This window comes from Odocoileus virginianus, chromosome 9, assembly GCF_023699985.2.
Source record: "Odocoileus virginianus isolate 20LAN1187 ecotype Illinois chromosome 9, Ovbor_1.2, whole genome shotgun sequence".
Classification (NCBI taxonomy): domain Eukaryota; kingdom Metazoa; phylum Chordata; class Mammalia; order Artiodactyla; family Cervidae; genus Odocoileus; species Odocoileus virginianus.
In genome coordinates this window covers 34,132,547-34,151,036 of record NC_069682.1, presented here as the reverse complement: position 1 = coordinate 34,151,036, position 18,490 = coordinate 34,132,547, and the positions used below count along the sequence as shown (strand labels likewise).

The following is an 18,490-nucleotide window of genomic DNA, read 5'->3' as shown; positions in this document are numbered from 1 at the left end:
AGTGAACACTGACATCTTAGGAATAGGTGAACTAAAATGGACTGGTTTGTGGTTTACCCCTAAGTCGTGTCCAACTCTTGTGACCCCATGAGTTGTAGCTTGCCAGGCTACTCTGGCCATAGGATTTTCCAAGCAAGGATGCTGGAGTGGGTTGCCATTTCCATCTCCAGGAGATCTTGCTGACCCAGGCATTGAATCCAGGTCTCCTGCACTGCAGGCAGATTCTTTACCGACTAAGCTACCAGGGAAGTCCCCAGATGGACTGGAATGGGTAAATTTAACCCCGATGACCATTATATCTCCTACTGTGGGCAAGAATTCCTTAGAAGAAATGGTGTAGCCATCACAGTCAAAAAGAGTCTGAAATGCAGTACTTGGATGCAATTTCAAAAACGACAGAATGATTTCTTTCATTTCCAAGGCAAACCATTCAATATAACAGTAATCCAAGTCTATGCCTCGACTGGTAATGCTGAAGAAGCTGAAGTTGAATGGTTCTATGAAGACCTACAAGACCTTCTAGAACTAACACCCAAAAAAGATGTCCTTTTCATTATAGGGGACTGGAACGCAAAAGTAGGAAGTCACGAGATATCTGGAGTAACAGGCAAATTTGGCCTTGGACTACAGAATGAAGCAGGGCAAAGGCAAACAGAGCTTTGCCAAGAGAACGTACTGGTCATAGCAAACACCCTCTCCCAACAACACAGGAGAAGACTCTACACACGGACATCACCAGATGGTCAATGACAAAATCAGATTGATTCTATTATTTGCAGCTAAAGATGGAGAAGCTCCATGCAGTCAGCAAAAACAAGACCAGGAACTGACTATGGATCAGATCATGAACTCCTTATTGCCAAATTCAGACTTAAATTGAAGAAAGTAGGGAAAATCACTAGGCCATTCAGGTATGACCTAAATCAAATCCCTTAGGATGATACAGTGAAAGTGACAAATAGATTCAAGGGATCAAATTTGATAGGCAGAGTGCCTGAAGAACTATGGACGGAGATTCATGACACTGTAGAGGAGGCAGTGATCAAGAACATCCCCAAGAAAAAGAAATGCAATAATGCAAAAAAAAAAAAAAAAAATGCCCCTCCCACCTCCAGGATTCTCTGGAGCAACAGGACAAAATGGTTGTCTGAGGAGGCCTTGTAAATAACTGAGAGAAGAAAAAAAGCTAAAGGCAAAGGAGAAAAGGAAAGATATACCCATTTGAATACAGACTTCCAAAGAATAGCAAGGAGAGATAAGAAAGGCTTCCTCAGTGATCAATGCAAAGAAATAGAGGAAAACAATAGAATGGGAAAGACTAGAGATCTTGTCAGGAAAGTAAGAGATACCAAGGGAATATTTCTTGCAAAAATGGGCACAATAAGGGACAGAAATGGTAGGGACCTAACAGAAGCAGAAGATACTAAGAAGAGGTGGTAAGAACACACACACACAAACTATACAAAAAAGATCTTCATGACCTAGATAAGCACAATGGTGTGATCACTCACCAAGAGCCAGACATCCTGGAATGCAAAGTCAAGTGGGCCTTAAGAAGCATATTACGAACAAAGCCAATGGAGGTGATGGAATTGCAGTTGAGCTATTTCAAATCCTAAAAGATGATGCTGTGAAAGTGCTGCAGTCAATATGTGAGCAAATTTGGAAAACTCAGCAGGTGCCACAGGACTGGAAAAGGTCAGTTTTCATTCCAATCCCAATGAAAGGCAATGCCAAAGAATCTTCAAACTACTGCACAATTGCACTCATCTCACACACTAGCAAAATAATGCTCAGTATTCTCCAGGCCAGGCTTCAACAGTACATGAAACATGAACTTACAGATATTCAAGCCGGGTTTAGAAAAGGCAGAGGAACCAGAGATCAAATTGCCAACATCCGCTGGATCATTGAAAATGCAAGAGAGTTCCAGAAAAACATCTACTTCTGCTTTATTGACTATGCCAAAGATTTTGACTCTGTGGATCACAACAAACTTGAAAATTCTTCAAGAGATGGAATACCAGACCATCTCACCTGTCTCCTGAGGTCAAGAAGCAACAGTTAGAACTGGACATGGAACAGACTGATTCCCAATAGGGAAAGGAGTATGCCAAGGCTGTATATTGTCACCCTGCTTATTTAACTTACATGCAGAGTATATCATCTGAAATGCCAGGCTGGATGAAGCACAAACTAGAATCAAGATAGCCGGGAGAAATATCAGTAACCACGGATATGCAGATGACACCACCCTTATGGGAGAAAGCAAAGAAGAACTAAAGACCCTCTTGATGAAAGTGAAAGTGGAGAGTGAAAAAGCTGGCTTAAAGCTCAACATTCAGAAAATTAACATTATGGCATCTGGTCCCATCACTTCATGGCAAACAAATGGGGAAGCAACGAAAACAGTGACAGACTTTATTTTAGGGGGCTCCAAAATCTCTGCAGATGGTGACTACACCCATGAAATTAAAAGTTGCTTGCTCCTTGAAAGAAAAGCTAGGACCAACTTAGACAGCATATTAAAAAGCAGAGACATTACTTTGCCACCATTGGTCCCTTTAGTCAAAGCTATGATTTTTCCAGTAGTCATGTATGGATGTGAGAGTTGGACTATAAAGAAAGTCGTGCACTAAAGAAATGCTTTTGAACTGTGGTGTTGGAGAAGACACTTGAGAGTCCCTTGCACTGCAAGGAGATTCAACCAGTCCATCCTAAAGGAAATCAGTCCTCAATATTCATTGGAAGGACTGATCCTGAAGCTGAAACTCCAATCCTTTGGCCACCTGATGTGAAGAACTGACTCACTGGAAAAGACCCTGATGCTGGGAAAGACTGAAGGCAGGAGGAGAAGGGGAAGACAGAGGATGACATGATTGGATGGCATCACCAACTCAATGGACGTGAGTTTGGGTAAACTCCGGGAGTTGGTGATGGACAGGGAAGCCAGGTGTGCTGCACTACATGGGGTCGCAAAGGGTCAGACATGACTGAGTGACTGAACAGAACCAAGCTCCAATATAGTAAACATCAATAAACATAAACAAAAGTTCCTTGGAATTCTCAATAATTTTTAGAAGTATAAAAGGATCCTAAAGTGAACAACTTTTAGAATCTGTTTTAAAAGATTATGTCTATCAAATAGTCATTAATGTATTACTTCCCCTACTTCTAATAATCCAAGACACCACAAACACACACACACACACACACACACAAATACACACACACAGTCTGCTAATCAAAACATCTGATTGACCTACATTCATCTGTGTAACAACACTATAATCAAATAATTATAAGCTGAAATACAACTGACATATTAGCAAGTGAAGTTTTACTCTAGGGAAAGGTCAGAGTTCAAACAAGCATTTTTGGACATTGGAAAAATCTTACAGTCTAACATTTATTCTCTGAGAATTCCTGAGAAGTACAGCGATTCCAAACTGAGAACTTCAGGGTATCAAATCATATACAGAAACATCTTGAGTTGAAGCTTACATTTTAAAAATTTCTTGTTCTTATGCTTGTAAATATCTTTTGTTTCAAAACACAGTTATCAACAATAACATTTGCCTTATGTATGTCAAAGTCTTCAATTAAATTTTCAGGAAAAAAAAAAACATTAGGAGTATGAAGACTGAGCATCTCAAATGTTTCAGTGTCCCTCTTTCCAGAGTTAACTAAGCACTGCAAAATTTACCTGAACTGGATGTTTGAAAATTCTTCATTCTGACTGTTTTATTAGGAAGAGAATCTTTCATTCTGACTGCAGGCTGAATGGGGTTTAGAAACAAGTTGATTACTAAATAATGTACATATATGATACAATCCACAGTTCACAATTCAACATAAAAACATAAACGTTTCTACCTTCATGTTAGGATATTTCCCAGGAGAGTCTAAAAGGAAAAAGGGACATAGAGTTTATTACATGCAAATATGAAAGCCAGCTGTACATTCATGTAGAGTTAATACTGAACAGAATCCTCACACTCAGCCTTGGCACAGAATACATTCAGTTTTAGTGTCTTGTTTTTAGGGGGATATTAGGACACTGGTAAGACAGACATATGAATCCACTAAAGACAGTGAAGAAAAAATAGGAATACAGGTTTACCAAAACTTGCAGTTAAGATCTCAAAAGTAACATTAGGTTTTCAATGGCTTTATAAAATATTAAAGTGCACACAGACCAATGTGAACATGCTGACTGATGAGGAGAAAATAAATCTTAATCAGAGGAGCAAATCATGAACCCAAGAAGATAAATGTGAAAGCTGATGGTAAAATGCAACAGCATATCTTGAATGCAACACAAGCAGTTATCATTTACACCATTATATGACAAGTATTTATCATGTTCTTCAATCTGTCCAGTCATTTAAGAAGTGCACAGTTGGGATGCCAGTTTACCAGAAAGTATAATTCATTTCTCATCAGAGAAAGAGTATTGAACTGATTAGCTAGGATATATAATTGTAGAAAAATGGCTCATAAAAATATTCATGATTTTTCCATATCCATGTGGGCTACTGGAATGCCTACATGTCTTGGCTCCTCTAGTTTAGCCATCTTAAAGTTTCTTGATCCACTCATGCAAGAGAGTATATAAGACACATCTAGGAAATAAGAAATAATAAATTCTCAATATTGATATACAATTATCAAAAAGGAAATAATAACTGAATTGCCACAGAATTATTAGATATTAAAAATCTTGCATGTTTCAAAATCAGTGTAGTGTTTATTGAAAATAACAACTCTAGCATTTAGGGAATGAACCCTATTAATCTGTTTTGTTTCAAAACTTAGTTTGGTTTGGTACATCATGCTAATGCTTCAAAGGATTTCTATGAAACAACTTTCAAAAAATCAGCTATATTTTAAAAAAAAGTCAATGCCTCCATTTTCAAATTAATCTAATTTGAATAACAAATACCAGTACAACATATATCTTTGATGCCTGAAAGTTATTTGGAGTGGCTGAGGTGTCCACCACTTCTAGCACCCCCTCCCACCTCCAGGATTCTCAGGAGCGACAATGATCTTTTTTTGATCTTACTCTTTTCAGTGTAAACACACTGAAGCCATTTAGAAGTTCTCTCAAGTGTCATCAACTCCAAACTCACCTCCCTAAGGACTTACTTTCCTCCCTTTGTCCTTTCACTAGATTCTCTCCTCTCCAAATCTCTGGATTTGTGGTCTTAATTCCCCCTTTCCATTCTTTCTATGGATCATCCCTACCATTTCTTTCTCCCTCTTTGCTTAGTAATAGTATCTTACACCTATAACTGCTGCTTCAACTCTTTGCTTCCCTCTGGCTATAAACACGCTCAGAAAGAAAAACAAAATAATGCTTCTTCCTTGATCCTGTTATGTCCTGCACTATCCAGTGCTCTTCTTCCAGATTTCTCTAAATGCAAGGCTACACCCTTGCTACTCCGAGAGCTTGTTAGAAACGCAGATTCCCAGGCCCCCTGCTCAGTATGTGCACTTCACACATGGTCCCCAAACAACTAGTTAAAATTTGAGGAACTCTGGTCTGTATGGAGTCTGCTTCTACATTACTTCAACTTAATTCATTCTCCTGAAAACTTAGCCTCCGTTTCCTCACTCTTAAACTTCCCCCCAAACTGAAACTGTATTAGAAGTTGGAAACTTTCCAGTGGACTCAGGTTCAGACTGTGTGTTCCTTGATCTCCCCGTCACATCCCCTGCTCTCTTTCTTTCCAGTTCTCTTGTTGTGGCCTAAGTGACACAATCCTATAAAGCAGCAACATTTCGTATGACATCAATCTGAAACATTTACAGCTGAGCACCTATGCCTGTGCTCCTCCACAGAGGATAAAACACAGGTCTGCCTGCCTAGACCTCAGTTCTCAATGTTTTCCTAATAATGAGCAAAACAGAAAGAGGGGAGGACTTTGCTGTTCTCTGACAAGTTCTGGTGCTGGAAGCTCACTTGAAATTCATCGTCCATGTCAAATACTCTCCCTTTATCTAAAGACCTTTATTACTTATTCCACCTTCCCCCACAGACCTGAGCTTCCTTTTCTTCATTGCCTCCCTGTGCCCTCTGCCTCTCTCATCCTTCATTCCCTCTTGCCCCTTATTTCTTGACCTTCCTTAGGTCGTAGAGTATCTTCAAACAGAATAATTTTTTTTTTTTGGTCATGTGCTACATGGAATCTTAGTTCCCTGACCAGGGATTGAACCTGCACCCCCTGCATTGGAGAGTCTTAACCGCACAGAGTCTTAACCATTGGACCAGACAGCCAAGGAAGTCCACAAACTAATAATTTAGCTCCTTAAACTGGATTTTCAATGTAATCTGTGCTTGACACCTGACAAGATACACAATTGCCCTCCTTTTCTCATCTTTTTCTCACTACCCATTCGACAGGTGGTTTTCTTTGTCTATCAGAATATATCAGCATTCCCATTTTCAATCAATGTTCTGTCAAATGACTTTTCTGTAAAATACAGTTCTTACCTCCTTCTTGTCCATTTAATGTCTTTTTTTCCTCTTTCACCAGCAGTTCCAGGTAAATGATCCACAGACTTCTGTGGAAGGTTCTCAGAGATACTGGGCTAGAAATAGTGATAATAATAAATTGCATGAAGAGTTCCTAATCCCTGTTGAAGAAAATATCCTACTTTTAAAAACTGCCTTTTAACCCGGTTAAGACAGGTTTTGCCAATATCCCACAGCTGCTATGTGACAGAACCAGGATGTTGAATTCAAACACGGTGCTGGATCACCAGGAAGTGATTGTCTGCATCTAAGAGATAGGCCCTTCTTACCTCCTTCCATAGCTGTCACCTTCAAACAGGGAATCGTTATTTTACCTTACTTCAAGCACAGATGCCATAAATGTACTCTGCACATGCTACTTAAGCTATCCAAAATGGTTTGCACTTACTAAAAAAATCACTAATAACCGCAGTCTCTCACCGGGTTGATGGAGGAGCCAAAGGGCCAGATGCCCTTCTTACTCCGGAAGCCAAAACACTTCTTCATCACAGAGCGTACAAGCTCCAAACACACCTCACCTCCCCCTTAGCTCTACACAGTCTCCTAAACCCAACAGGAGCACTAGAGTTAAGCCAGAGCAGTCCCACCACAACCGCCCAACTGGGAAGTTCAACGGTTTAGAATCTTTCATCCCATAATGATCGTTGCTAAGCGACACCTCGAAACACATTCCCCATGCGCACAGAGGCTTGGCATGCCATACTGCCCAGCGTGCATGTGTAAGAACTGGAAGTTCATTTTCTGAAAGGAACAAACAATGTCAATAAACCCTTACCTAAACTAAGAAGGACAGAGAGGAAACAAATAAACACAGAAATCAAAGCGACGTTACAACTATATAACTGTCAAAATAACTGTACTGCCCAAAGCAATCTACAGATTCAGTGCAACTTCTATCAAATTACCAATGGCATTTTTCACAGAACTAGAACAAAAAATTTTTTACAATGTGTATGGAAACAAAAGGCCCCAAATAGTCAAAGCAATCTTGAGAAAGAAAAGCAAGAGCTGACAGAATCAGGTACCCTGACTTCAGCCTACTCTGCAAGTTTCAGTAATTAAAACATTGGTCCTAGCACAAAAACAGAAATGATCAGTGGAACAAGACAGAAAGTCCAGAGAGAAACCTATGCACCTATGGTCAATTAATCTATGATAAAGGAGGCAAGACTATACAAAGGAGAAAAGATAGCCTCTTCAATAGGTGGTGCTGAGAAAACTCAACAGCTACATACATGTATAAGAAGGAAATTAGAACACTCCCTAACATCATACACAAAAATAAACTCACGGTGGACTAAAGACCTAAATATAAGGACAAGCCCTATAATACTCTTAGAGGAGAATACAGGCAGAACACTCTCTGGCAAAATTACAGCAGTATCTTTTTTCATTCACCTCTTAGAATAATGAAAATAAAAATGGAAATAAGCAAATGGGATCTAATTAAACTTAAAAGCTTTGGCACAACGCAGGAAATCATAAACAAGATAGACTACAACCCACAAAATGGGCGACAATATTTGCAAATGATGCAACTGACAAGGAATTAATCTCCAACATATTTAAACACATCAAAGAGCTCAATATCAAAAAGCAAACCACCCAATCAGAAAAAGAATATAAGATCTAAATATACTTTTCTCTAAAGAACACCTACAGATGACCAAACAGCACAGGAAAGGATGTTCAGAAAGGATGCTCCGCATCACTAATTATTAGAGAAATGCAGAAATACTGCACTGAGCTATCATTTCACACCAATCAGAATAGCCACTGTCAAAAAATCTACAAACAATAAATGCTGGGGAGAGTGTGGAGAAAAGGGAACCCTCCTACACCGCTTATGGAATGTAACTAGGCACACCCACTGTGGAGAACTCTATGGAGGTTTCTTTAAAAACTTAACTATAGACTTGCCATAGGATTCAGCAATCCCAGTCCTGGGCATATTATCTGGAGAAAACCATAATTCAAATAGATACATGCACCCCAATATTCACTGCATAACTATTGACAATAGACAAGACACGGAAGCAACCTAAGTGTCCACCAACAGAAGAATGGATAGAGAAGATGCAGTATTACACACACACACACCACACACACACCACACACACCACACACACACCACACACACACACAAACAGCACACATACACACACATCACACACACACACACCACACACACACACACTACACACAGACACATACCACACACACCACACACACACACACACACCACACACACACACACCACACACACAAACACACACACCACACACACCACACACACACCACACACACCACACACACACACACACACACACCACACACACACCACACACATACTACACACACACACTGCACACACACACACACATGCACCCGCACACACACATACACACACACCACACACACACACCCCCACACACACACCACACACACACACACCACACACACACACCAAGTGGAGTATTTCTGAGCTATGAAAAGAAGGAAATAATGCCATTTGAGGCAACACAGATGGATTTCGAAATTACAATACTAAGTGAAGTAACTCAGAGAAAAACAAATATCATCACTTACATGTGGAATCTAATCAAAATAAGCTCATTTACAAAATAGAAACCAACTCACAGATCTCAAAATCAAATTATGGTTATGAAAGGGAAACATGAGGGGAGGGAAAAATTAGGAGATTGTGGTTAACATACAGACACTATTTTCCAATAGTCAGATATGGATATGAGAGTTGGACCATAAAGAAGGCTGAGTGCCAAAGAATTGATGCTTTTGAACTGTGCTGTTGGAGTAGACTCGCGAGAATCCTTGGACTGCAAAGAGATTAAACCAGTCAATCCTAAAAGAAATCAATTCCAAATATTCATTGAAAGGACTGATGCTAAGGCTGAAGCTCCAATACTTTGGCCACCTGATGTGAAGAACCACTTATCAGAGAAGACCCTGACGCTGGGAAAGATTGAAGGCAGGAGGAGAAAGGGGACGAGATGGTTGGATAGCATCACTGACTCAATAGACAAGAATTTGAGCTAACTCCACAAGATAGTGGAGGACAGAGGAGTCTGGCGGGCTCCAGGATATTGGTCACACAAAGTCAGACATGACTGAGTGACTAACACTTTCACTTTGAATATGGAAAACTTAACAGTGCTGGTTTTTAAATCTGCTGTAAGTTAGGTGCAGAGAAAATACTTAGTATCAAAAGTACTTAGATACTAACTACTGCTTAAAAGTAATATTAATACTACTTAAAAGTAGCATTTTTAAAATGCCATATAAATTTTCATCATACACACAAAAATATTTCCCTTTAAAAAAGACGTTCTCATCATGTTTAATGAGAAACAACTAAAATGTCATGAAAATAGTCCAGAAGGGAAAGTTTTACTATTTATCTTTCAGATCATATATTTTTCCTTCAAAACCTGTCCATATTCTTGTGATGTTTTCAAAAGTAGGTTCTGATATAGATTTGACCCATCTGTAGATCCTAGAGGAGACACTCCATAGGACTCAGATTCAAATTCAGCAGCAACTGGAAAGAAAAAGGGTTACATTCTTTATCTAAAATACTTGAGTTAACTAAGTATTAATTTAAAAAAAAAACTTGAGATATTTCTAAGTGTTCCAAAAAATGAAACATATCTATAGATGACAGGAAACAAAATACAAGATTACAATTACATAAACTGCCCATGGTCACACATGTGGCTGAATGTCAGAGCTTCCGGTTTTCTCATTCTTCATTCATTTACTCAGTAACTATGTGCAAAGGTGCTGTGACACACACTGGAATTACAAGACGAAGGTGACCCAGGCCACCCTGAAAAATGATATCCCATAAACTACAAAAACAAACAGGTAATTTCCATGCAGAGTCATAAATACTAAGATAGAAAAGACGGCACAAGGAACACTCAGGAAGGACAGCCAGCTTTGTGTCAATACTGCCAGCTTTCTGGTGCAGGTGCTGTGGAAGTAGATACATGAAGGACAGGAGAAAGTACAGGAGGTAGAGGGGAGAAGCACGTACAAAGACTGGAGGTGAGGAAGCGCTCCTGTGGGATCCTACAGTCTGGCTGGTTAGATGCAGAGCTGAGGGGCAGAGGAGGGTGGTGAAGAGATAAGGCCAAATACTTTGGTAGGACCCATACTGATGTGGATGGTTGGAATTTTTCTTGAGGAGAAAAGATAAACTAGTGACAAAATCAAAGTCTGGGAAATTTTAAGGTCACCCATCAAGTGGCAGTGACACAGACATGACTGCTTGAGTCTGGGTTTCCCAGCCTTAAGGACTATAGGAACTTGACAAGTTGATGAACTCCATGTTCTCTGAGAATAGTGTCAGGGTGCAGGCGGATAGTTCTACAGAGATGGCAGAAGTAGAGGCAAGATATAGCCAGGAAGAAAAAGAAATACATACTGTCGTGATGACTGTAGCTCTGTAGTATAGTCTGAAGTCAGGCAGGTTGATTCCTCCAGTTCCATTTTTCTTTCTCAAGACTGCTTTGGTTATTCGAGGTTTTTTGGGTTTCCATACAAATTGTGAAATTATTTGTTCTAGGTCTGTGAAAAATACTGTTGGCATCCTGATAGGGATTGCATCGACTCTGAAGATTGCTTGGGGTGGTATACACATTTTCACTATTTTGATTCTTCCAATCCATGAACATAGTATATTTCTCCATCTATTTGTGTCATCTTTGATTTGTTTCATCAGTGTTTTATAGTTTTATATAGGTCTTTTCTTTCTTTAGTTAAATTTATTTCTAAGTATTTCATTTTTGTTGCAATGGTGAATGGGATTGTTTCCTTCATTTCTCAGTTTTCTCATTGTTAGTGTATAGGAATGCAAGGGATTTCTGTGTATTAATTTTATATCCTGAAACTTTACTATATTCATAGATTAGCACTAGTAATTTTCTGGCGCTGTCTTTAGGGTATCCTATGTAGAGGACCATGTCATCTGCAAACAGCAAGAATTTTTCTTTTCCAATCTGGATTCTTTTCTTTTTCTTCTCTGGTTGCTGTGGCTAGAACTTCCAAAACTATTTTGCATGGTAGTGGTGAGAATGGGCACCCTTATCTTGTTCCTGATTTTAGAGGAAATGCTTTCAATCTTTCACCATTGAGGATAATGTTTGCTGTGGGATGAGAAGCGAGGAGATTTACCTAATGGGTAAGTTTGGGGCAAGGAACTTCTCCAAAAGTGCTTGCTTTGTTCCAGATCTCTTCTTTGAAAAGATGTATATGCCTACAGCACTGTGAACTTGGGTCTGCAGTAGGCAGCCTGCCCCTGGGATGAGCTTCAAGCATTTGCTTCCTCCTCTTAGGCCTGCGTGGGCAAGTCTCTGACTTGGGATAAAGTGTTAGGAGGTCGTGTGACTGCACAGCTAAAGCACATCCTCCAGTTCCATGGCTCTCAAGTACTAAGACCCAAAGTGGCCACAATGCTGTCGAAGAAACCTTAGATTGCTCTTCTATGATGCCGAGAAGCCAAATGAGAAATCAGGTTTACTACTTTTCTCTGCATCACCAGCATCATGAAATCACCATCAAAGTCATAAACCCGTGTGCACTGACTGAAATGGATATTTCAATCACAATGATTACACAATGAAAACTAGCTGCAATTTAAAGAGTCCCCATCATTGCTATCTCAGTCACCATTCATCCAGGTGATGTCAAGACAGAGATAAAAGTGAGCTTCATTTACAATTTATAAATATTTGATTTAACTACAAAGTTAGAAACATTCTACAACTGCTCAGCAAGATATTCTTTGGAAACTTAAATTAAAAGACTATAAGTAAAATAGCAATTAAAGATGTACTCTTGTATAAGAAAATAACAAAAACTCATAACCTAGAACCAGAAATTAATCTTTTGACTTAGCATCACAAGTTTGTTTAATTCATGAAAAGGGTTTCTCTTTTGATTCTTTCAAATAAAAAAATCCACGTGTGGTTAGTGTTTAGATGCCAGTCATTCACTTATGCTTAGGGGTAGAAAAACTGTGGTGGGTGCAGCAGAGCCTGGAAATGATTATGAAGCACGGCCAAAGTGAAAAACTTAGAAAGTAAGTCAAACATCTGAATGTATACTTTCAGTTACTAAGTAATAAGATTTCATTTCTAAATTAGAATTTAAATGCAGCTTTTCAAGAAATTTAAGAATTTACTAAGTACCTCTTAAAAACGAGAAATCTAAGACCAAAAAAGATCACAAAATTTCTGTGTCCTTGATTACCACAGTTGGCTTTTACTTAGTATGCATAAAATAAACAGCTCAGAAGTTCACCAAATTAAAAACAAGAATCACTTATCAGAAATCTGAAACCCAAGGTAAAAAAGATAATAGAACTAACCTTAATCAAGTAAGTCTCCAAGCTGTTAGGTAAAGGGTGTGGAATTGAGGTAGAAACCACTACATTTGCTCTTGGAGTAGTTTCAGTTGAGCACTGAAGTATTATTGAAATTTCCAACACAAGGGGGCTCCAGGACTGGTTAGAGTGCTGAGTAAAGATCTGTTCTGCTGTTTCTCCACCTCAAGTTCGGTGCTGATCTCTGCCAGCCTCTCATTATTCCTGGGGAAGATGGAAAACACCAATTTCATTCATGTTTCCCTAAGTGACTTGCCTTTGTTAAGTTGCCGTATAGTAAATGGAATTCCCATTAAACTGTTAGAACATTGAAAGCACAGAGCAGACCCACTGTAAGCAGTGACAGCTATGACCTTGTTCTAAAGAAGCACACGTGTGTCTGGGGCTCCTCAAGTAACAAGTCACAGTTTGAAGAGGAGAGAAAGGGGGTCAGAGAGAAAGGGAGGTGGCCTCACAGTGACCCCCGTGGCCTCTGGGACATGCCTGCCTCCAGGAAACAATTCAGAGATGAAGAAGCATACCTTCCACAAAGTCACGGTCAAGCGCTTCCTTTCACCTCCCTTACATATGTTTCACTCATGACCTCGGAGAAATTAAGCATTTGGCTCTGAGGAGTCATCCAGAGACACAGTCTGGAGGGGAGGATGAGAAAGTCAATGGGTGAGACTGAAGAGAGCTAAAACAGCCCCAGGAACAATTACAAGTATCCCCTGCTTTTCCAAAGTTCACGTTAAGTTACTTCATTCCACGAAGGGCCTACGTCAGCACCTGTTTTTGATTTAAAAAAAAAAAATGTGTAGAGAACTTTTGGTTTCATTTTAAAAGGCAAAAAGTCAAAACACTCTTCACTGTATGCGTTTACAGTGTGAGGCACTGGGCTCCCGAAGCAGGGAGACTGGCTCCATGGAGTTCCTTCCCCAGAAGCCACACCCCACATTGTAGCAACAAGTCCCACAGCCCTCAGCCCTCGCTGTGAGCACCGGTGCTTCCCTTGTGCATACTTATTTTATGCATCGACTAGCAGAATGTGTCCTCTGTGACCTGCTTCCTTGCTTTATGCTGTTTTGGCTTGTGGAAGGCTTCCTAGGAATGTTCTGCTTTCAGGTGGGCTACCTGGACTCAGCACTGCTGGTGGGATCTGCCCCTTCCATCCTCCACACACCCCCTCAGTCAGGTCACCATGTTAGTTTCAGCCGCTTTGTGAATTACCCTGCCTTCACCCCTGTGTTAATTTCCCTCTATTTCACAAGCATGCTTTTAAGTAGTGTAGAAAAACTTGATTCGGTATTAACATAGATTGTCTTAGAAGCCTCTATCGGTGACTATCTAGTTAGCTTTCACTTCCTACTAATCTCATGCACCCGGCTCTATCAAAATTGGCTTTTGAGACAAAGTAATGAACTAAATATATTTTTTGTGATTCTGTCTCTTGACTTACTTGTTTAATATATTTGTCAATGACTTTCTGACTTCTAGTGCTTCTAGGTAGATTTGCTTATATTTTTCCAATTCTGCTTTATTAGAATCTTCTTGCAAAGTTTTCATCCTGGAGAGTTCAGGTTCCAAGTATCAATTATGAGTTCCATCTAACTTCTTATGGAAGCATTATTCTTCTCTCATAACTACTCTAAGTTTTCTCAAGATGCTGCTTGTATCTAAGGAAAATGTAAAAAGATAACATTTTTTAAATAATTATAACTTGGATAATTATACTTTTTCCCTTGAGTTTGAGTCAATGATTCAGAGAACATTTTTTTAAATGTGAAAAAAAAGAAGAGTGGAAGTATATAACAATTATCATCAATGTGAAGTGAATTAAATCTGATTTATAAAACTAAAGTGGAATCAATGTTATAGGAGTACTTAAATAATCTGATAATTCAAAGAATAAGAAGATCACCTTAAAATTTTAAACACTGAACAAGACAACTTAAGAACAATTCAAGAGGATGGTACTGGTTCTAAACCACAGTATTGTCTTTTACTCCTAATAGTCTTGTTTTATACCAACTGGTCTTATAAGTAAAAGGATTCTCTAGTGAGAATCATTCTGAAAGGTCAGTTTACTGAAAACTGTTATGGAAACTGAAATAGAAACAAGTGCCCCCCTTCCTTTCAGAAATCTACCAAGCAAACTGCTCTGAGGAAAGTAGAGGGAACACATAAGCTGCATACATCTGAAATGTAATGTACAGTGAGGTGAATTCAAACACATGGCAGATCAACAAATTAAAGTGCAAAAATAGGTTGACTTCTTTTCATTTCTCTGCAAGATCCTGTCTCCCTCTTTCTTCACTCTCCAGAATACACTGCTCTACTTGACTGTGTTCTATCATATTCAGTTCTATATGACTTTTGAGGTTTACTACTTCTTGCTCCATCTTCTTTTTCTTCTTCTTTAGTTTTTCACATTGCTTTCACATTCCTTTCATGGATAATAACTCCTCTCAAAGAATTTGATTTTTCTGCATCCAGGTGCAGACATTTTGAAGATGCAGTTCCCAGCTCTGCTGGAAAATCATCAGTCTTCAAGAAGAAAGCAATATCATTTGGTAATGAGGCAAGGGGACTGAGCACAGCCTAACTCAAACCCAGGATCAAATAAATATGATGGTATCTATATTGTAGAATGTAGGACCAGGAATGACTCAGAGAATCAAGAAAGAAGTTCAAACCACCAAGAGTCAGAAAACATACTCTTCACTGTCATCATCTTTGTCACACAACATCATTTGATTTTACATTTTTATTGCTCTACAATGTATATTTTTCTACCTTTCCTCCATAAAATGACTACAAGTCCCCTCTCAGTAGAACATCTCTTACTCCTCCCCACTCACCATCTTAATGCCCTACATTTTCAAAGAAGTGCAAAGGCTACTGTATTGGGTTATCTAGGGCTGAGACAATAAATCCCTCCCAAAAGAAGACTGTGAAAACAAGACTCTAATTATTAAATCTATAAATATGGATGCTAGTCCCATAAGCCTTTTCCTGAACTACAAAGACTTTTTGCTCATTTGAACTGCATTCCAAAGAAGTTAAAACATTCCATTTCCTACTAGTTTACTGAGATGATTCATACATTTTGCTGAAAAGAAAAATGCCACATTCTTGTCATCCTTTGTTGCTTTCCATTTATGCAAGACAAGTGCTGTGCATAGCAATAAATATTCCCTGTTAGACCAGTGTGTACTTAGACAAGATTCTCCCTCATGGAAAAAATGAAAACAGTGTAATTTAAGGGCTAAACTGCTCTTCACAGACTGGATGACAAGGGCTAGAGAGAAAAGGCTCCATGAGAGCTGGACAGTCAGAAAAGATTCATGAAGGAGGAGCGACTGGGCACCAGGTCTGAATAAATGGAGGACTACCCAAGAGGAAAAGAAACTGTAAAGACAAAAAGGACAGTCTGAGCAAGGGCCGAGAAAAGGTGAAATCAGCCAGTGAACTCTGAGGATAAAATCCCACCACAGGGAAATAAAAACATGCCCCTCAGAAACATATAAACCAATGTTCACAGCAGCATTATTAATAGCCCCAAAGTGGAAACAACCCAAAGCTCCATCAACTGATGAGTGGATAAATGGCTTAGCCACAACACTGTTTATTGTTGACAATCAACAGAAATGGAAGAACTGATACATGCTATCACACGGATGAACCTTGAAAACATGATGGCAAATGAAAAAAGTTAATCCCAAAGGACCACATACTGTACGATTCCATTTATATAAAATACCCAAAACGGGCAGGTCTACAGAGACTGATATTAGACTGAGAGTTGCCTGTGACTGAGGAAGATGGCTAGGGGGTGGTGGTGGAGGGAGGGAGGCTGGTGGCTAGGTTGTGAATAAGGGATGCAGGGTTTCTTTTGGAGGTTGATGGAAATTCTCTAAAATTGACTGTGGTCTCAGGTGATACCTCTACAGACTAAGACATACTGAACTACACATGTTGAGTGGGTGAATTCTATGATAAGTGAATTATATCTCAATAGCTTTTTAAAAAATCCAATGGCAGGATCTAGATAATCTTCTTAAATCTCTAGGTTTAATGGACATACTATATACCATCTGAGTACCTCCATGCTTTTACGATATATCTAAAATGAAAAAAAAGAAGGCAATGCCTAACTTCAACTGCTTTGTATAATACCCTTTCTGCACAAGTTATTCTGAAACGCATGAAATAAATACATACAGAACTCTACAGCCTTTCACAAAAGCAAAGATGAGAAATGATAATTGTCTGGAACATTCCATTAAACATTATCTTTCAATTTTATCTGGCTTGCCTCATCATGGTAATACAGCTATCACTAAAAAAAAAAAAATGTCTATCAACTTGTGTGAAGAATGAGGCACAATTCCCAACTTTTCTAAGGTTACCTAATATAAGAAACAAATATATAGTGCAAATGGCAGAATGAAAGTCAGAGTTTAAGAAACAAGTGCATTTAAAGATAAGAAAACTGTAGTAAATTACTTGTAATGAAAATACAAAACAAAGGTGTCCATGAAAGTGAGTGTCCTTTATCCTATGTATTAAAGATTAAACACTATGTATTAAGGATAAAACATTTTATCCTATGTATTAACTGTCAACACATTAAATTTCACACCTACCTGACTTGTGAGTTGAAGTAAGTTGTTCCTTAAATCCTGTGCCTCAACTTTTAAGTAAGCACAATAACGTGACGTGAACTCCAGTGAAGCTCCCGACATAGACTTCTTTTTCAGGGTACCAGCCAGTTCTTGTTGAAGTTGCCTCACTAATAAGATGCCCTGTCACTGAGTTTATCAAATCACTTTACTATTATGCTAATAATACATAACACCAACATATGTACTTTCATCTCATCTCACACACTAGCAAAGTAATGCTCAAAATTCTCCAAGCTAGGCTTCAACAGTACGTGAACCGAGACCTTCCAGATGTTCAAGCTGGATTTAGAAAAAGCAGAGGAACCAGAGGTCAAATTGCCAACATCCTTTGGATCATAGAAAAAGCAAGAGTTCAAGCAAAACATCTACTTCTGCTTTATTGACTGTGCCAAACCCTTTGACTCGGTGGATCACAACAAAGTGTGAAAAATTCTTCAAGAGATGAGAACACCAGACCACCATACCTGCCTCCTAAAAAGTCTGTATGCTGATCAAGAAGCAACAGTTAGAACCAGACATGGAACAACGGACTGGTTCCAAATTGGAAAAAGAGAACATCAAGGCTGTATATTGTCACCCTGCTTCTTTAACTTAGATCAGAGGACATCATGTGAAATGCTGGGCTGAAGGAAGCACAAGCAGAAATCAAGATCTTCAGGAGAAATATCAATAACCTCAGATATGCAGAGGACAACACCCTTATGCCAGAGAGAGAAGAGGAACTGAAGAGCCTCTTGATGAAAAGGAAAGAACACAGTGAAAAAGTTGACTTGCAACTCAACATTGAAAAAACTAAGATCATGGCATCTGGTCCCATCACTTCATGGCAAACAGATGGGGAAACAATGAAAACAGTGACAGACTTTATTTTCTTGG

General features: G+C 39.0%; 1 protein-coding gene across 12 annotated transcripts in view; it reads right to left on the bottom strand.

Annotated features, from left to right (window-relative positions):
• LOC110124626 (ankyrin repeat domain-containing protein 26-like) overlaps positions 1 to 8,727 on the bottom strand; it is a 42,229-nt gene extending 33,502 nt beyond the window's left edge. For 8 of the 12 annotated variants that reach the window (XM_070472184.1, XM_070472181.1, XM_070472185.1 and 5 more), the window contains exons 1-3: positions 6,500 to 8,723; positions 3,877 to 3,905; positions 3,707 to 3,779 (exon numbers count right to left, since the gene is read on the bottom strand). In XM_070472184.1, the coding sequence (XP_070328285.1) occupies positions 3,707 to 3,779; positions 3,877 to 3,905; positions 6,500 to 6,626 (229 nt within the window). In that variant the 5' untranslated portion in view covers positions 6,627 to 8,723. Of the gene's footprint in view, positions 1 to 3,706; positions 3,780 to 3,876; positions 3,906 to 6,499 lie in introns of all 12 variants that reach the window. The other 4 variants (XR_011489441.1, XR_011489440.1, XM_070472189.1 and 1 more) reach the window with 4 other exon arrangements.
• Between the last annotated feature and the right edge of the window lie 9,763 nt (positions 8,728 to 18,490).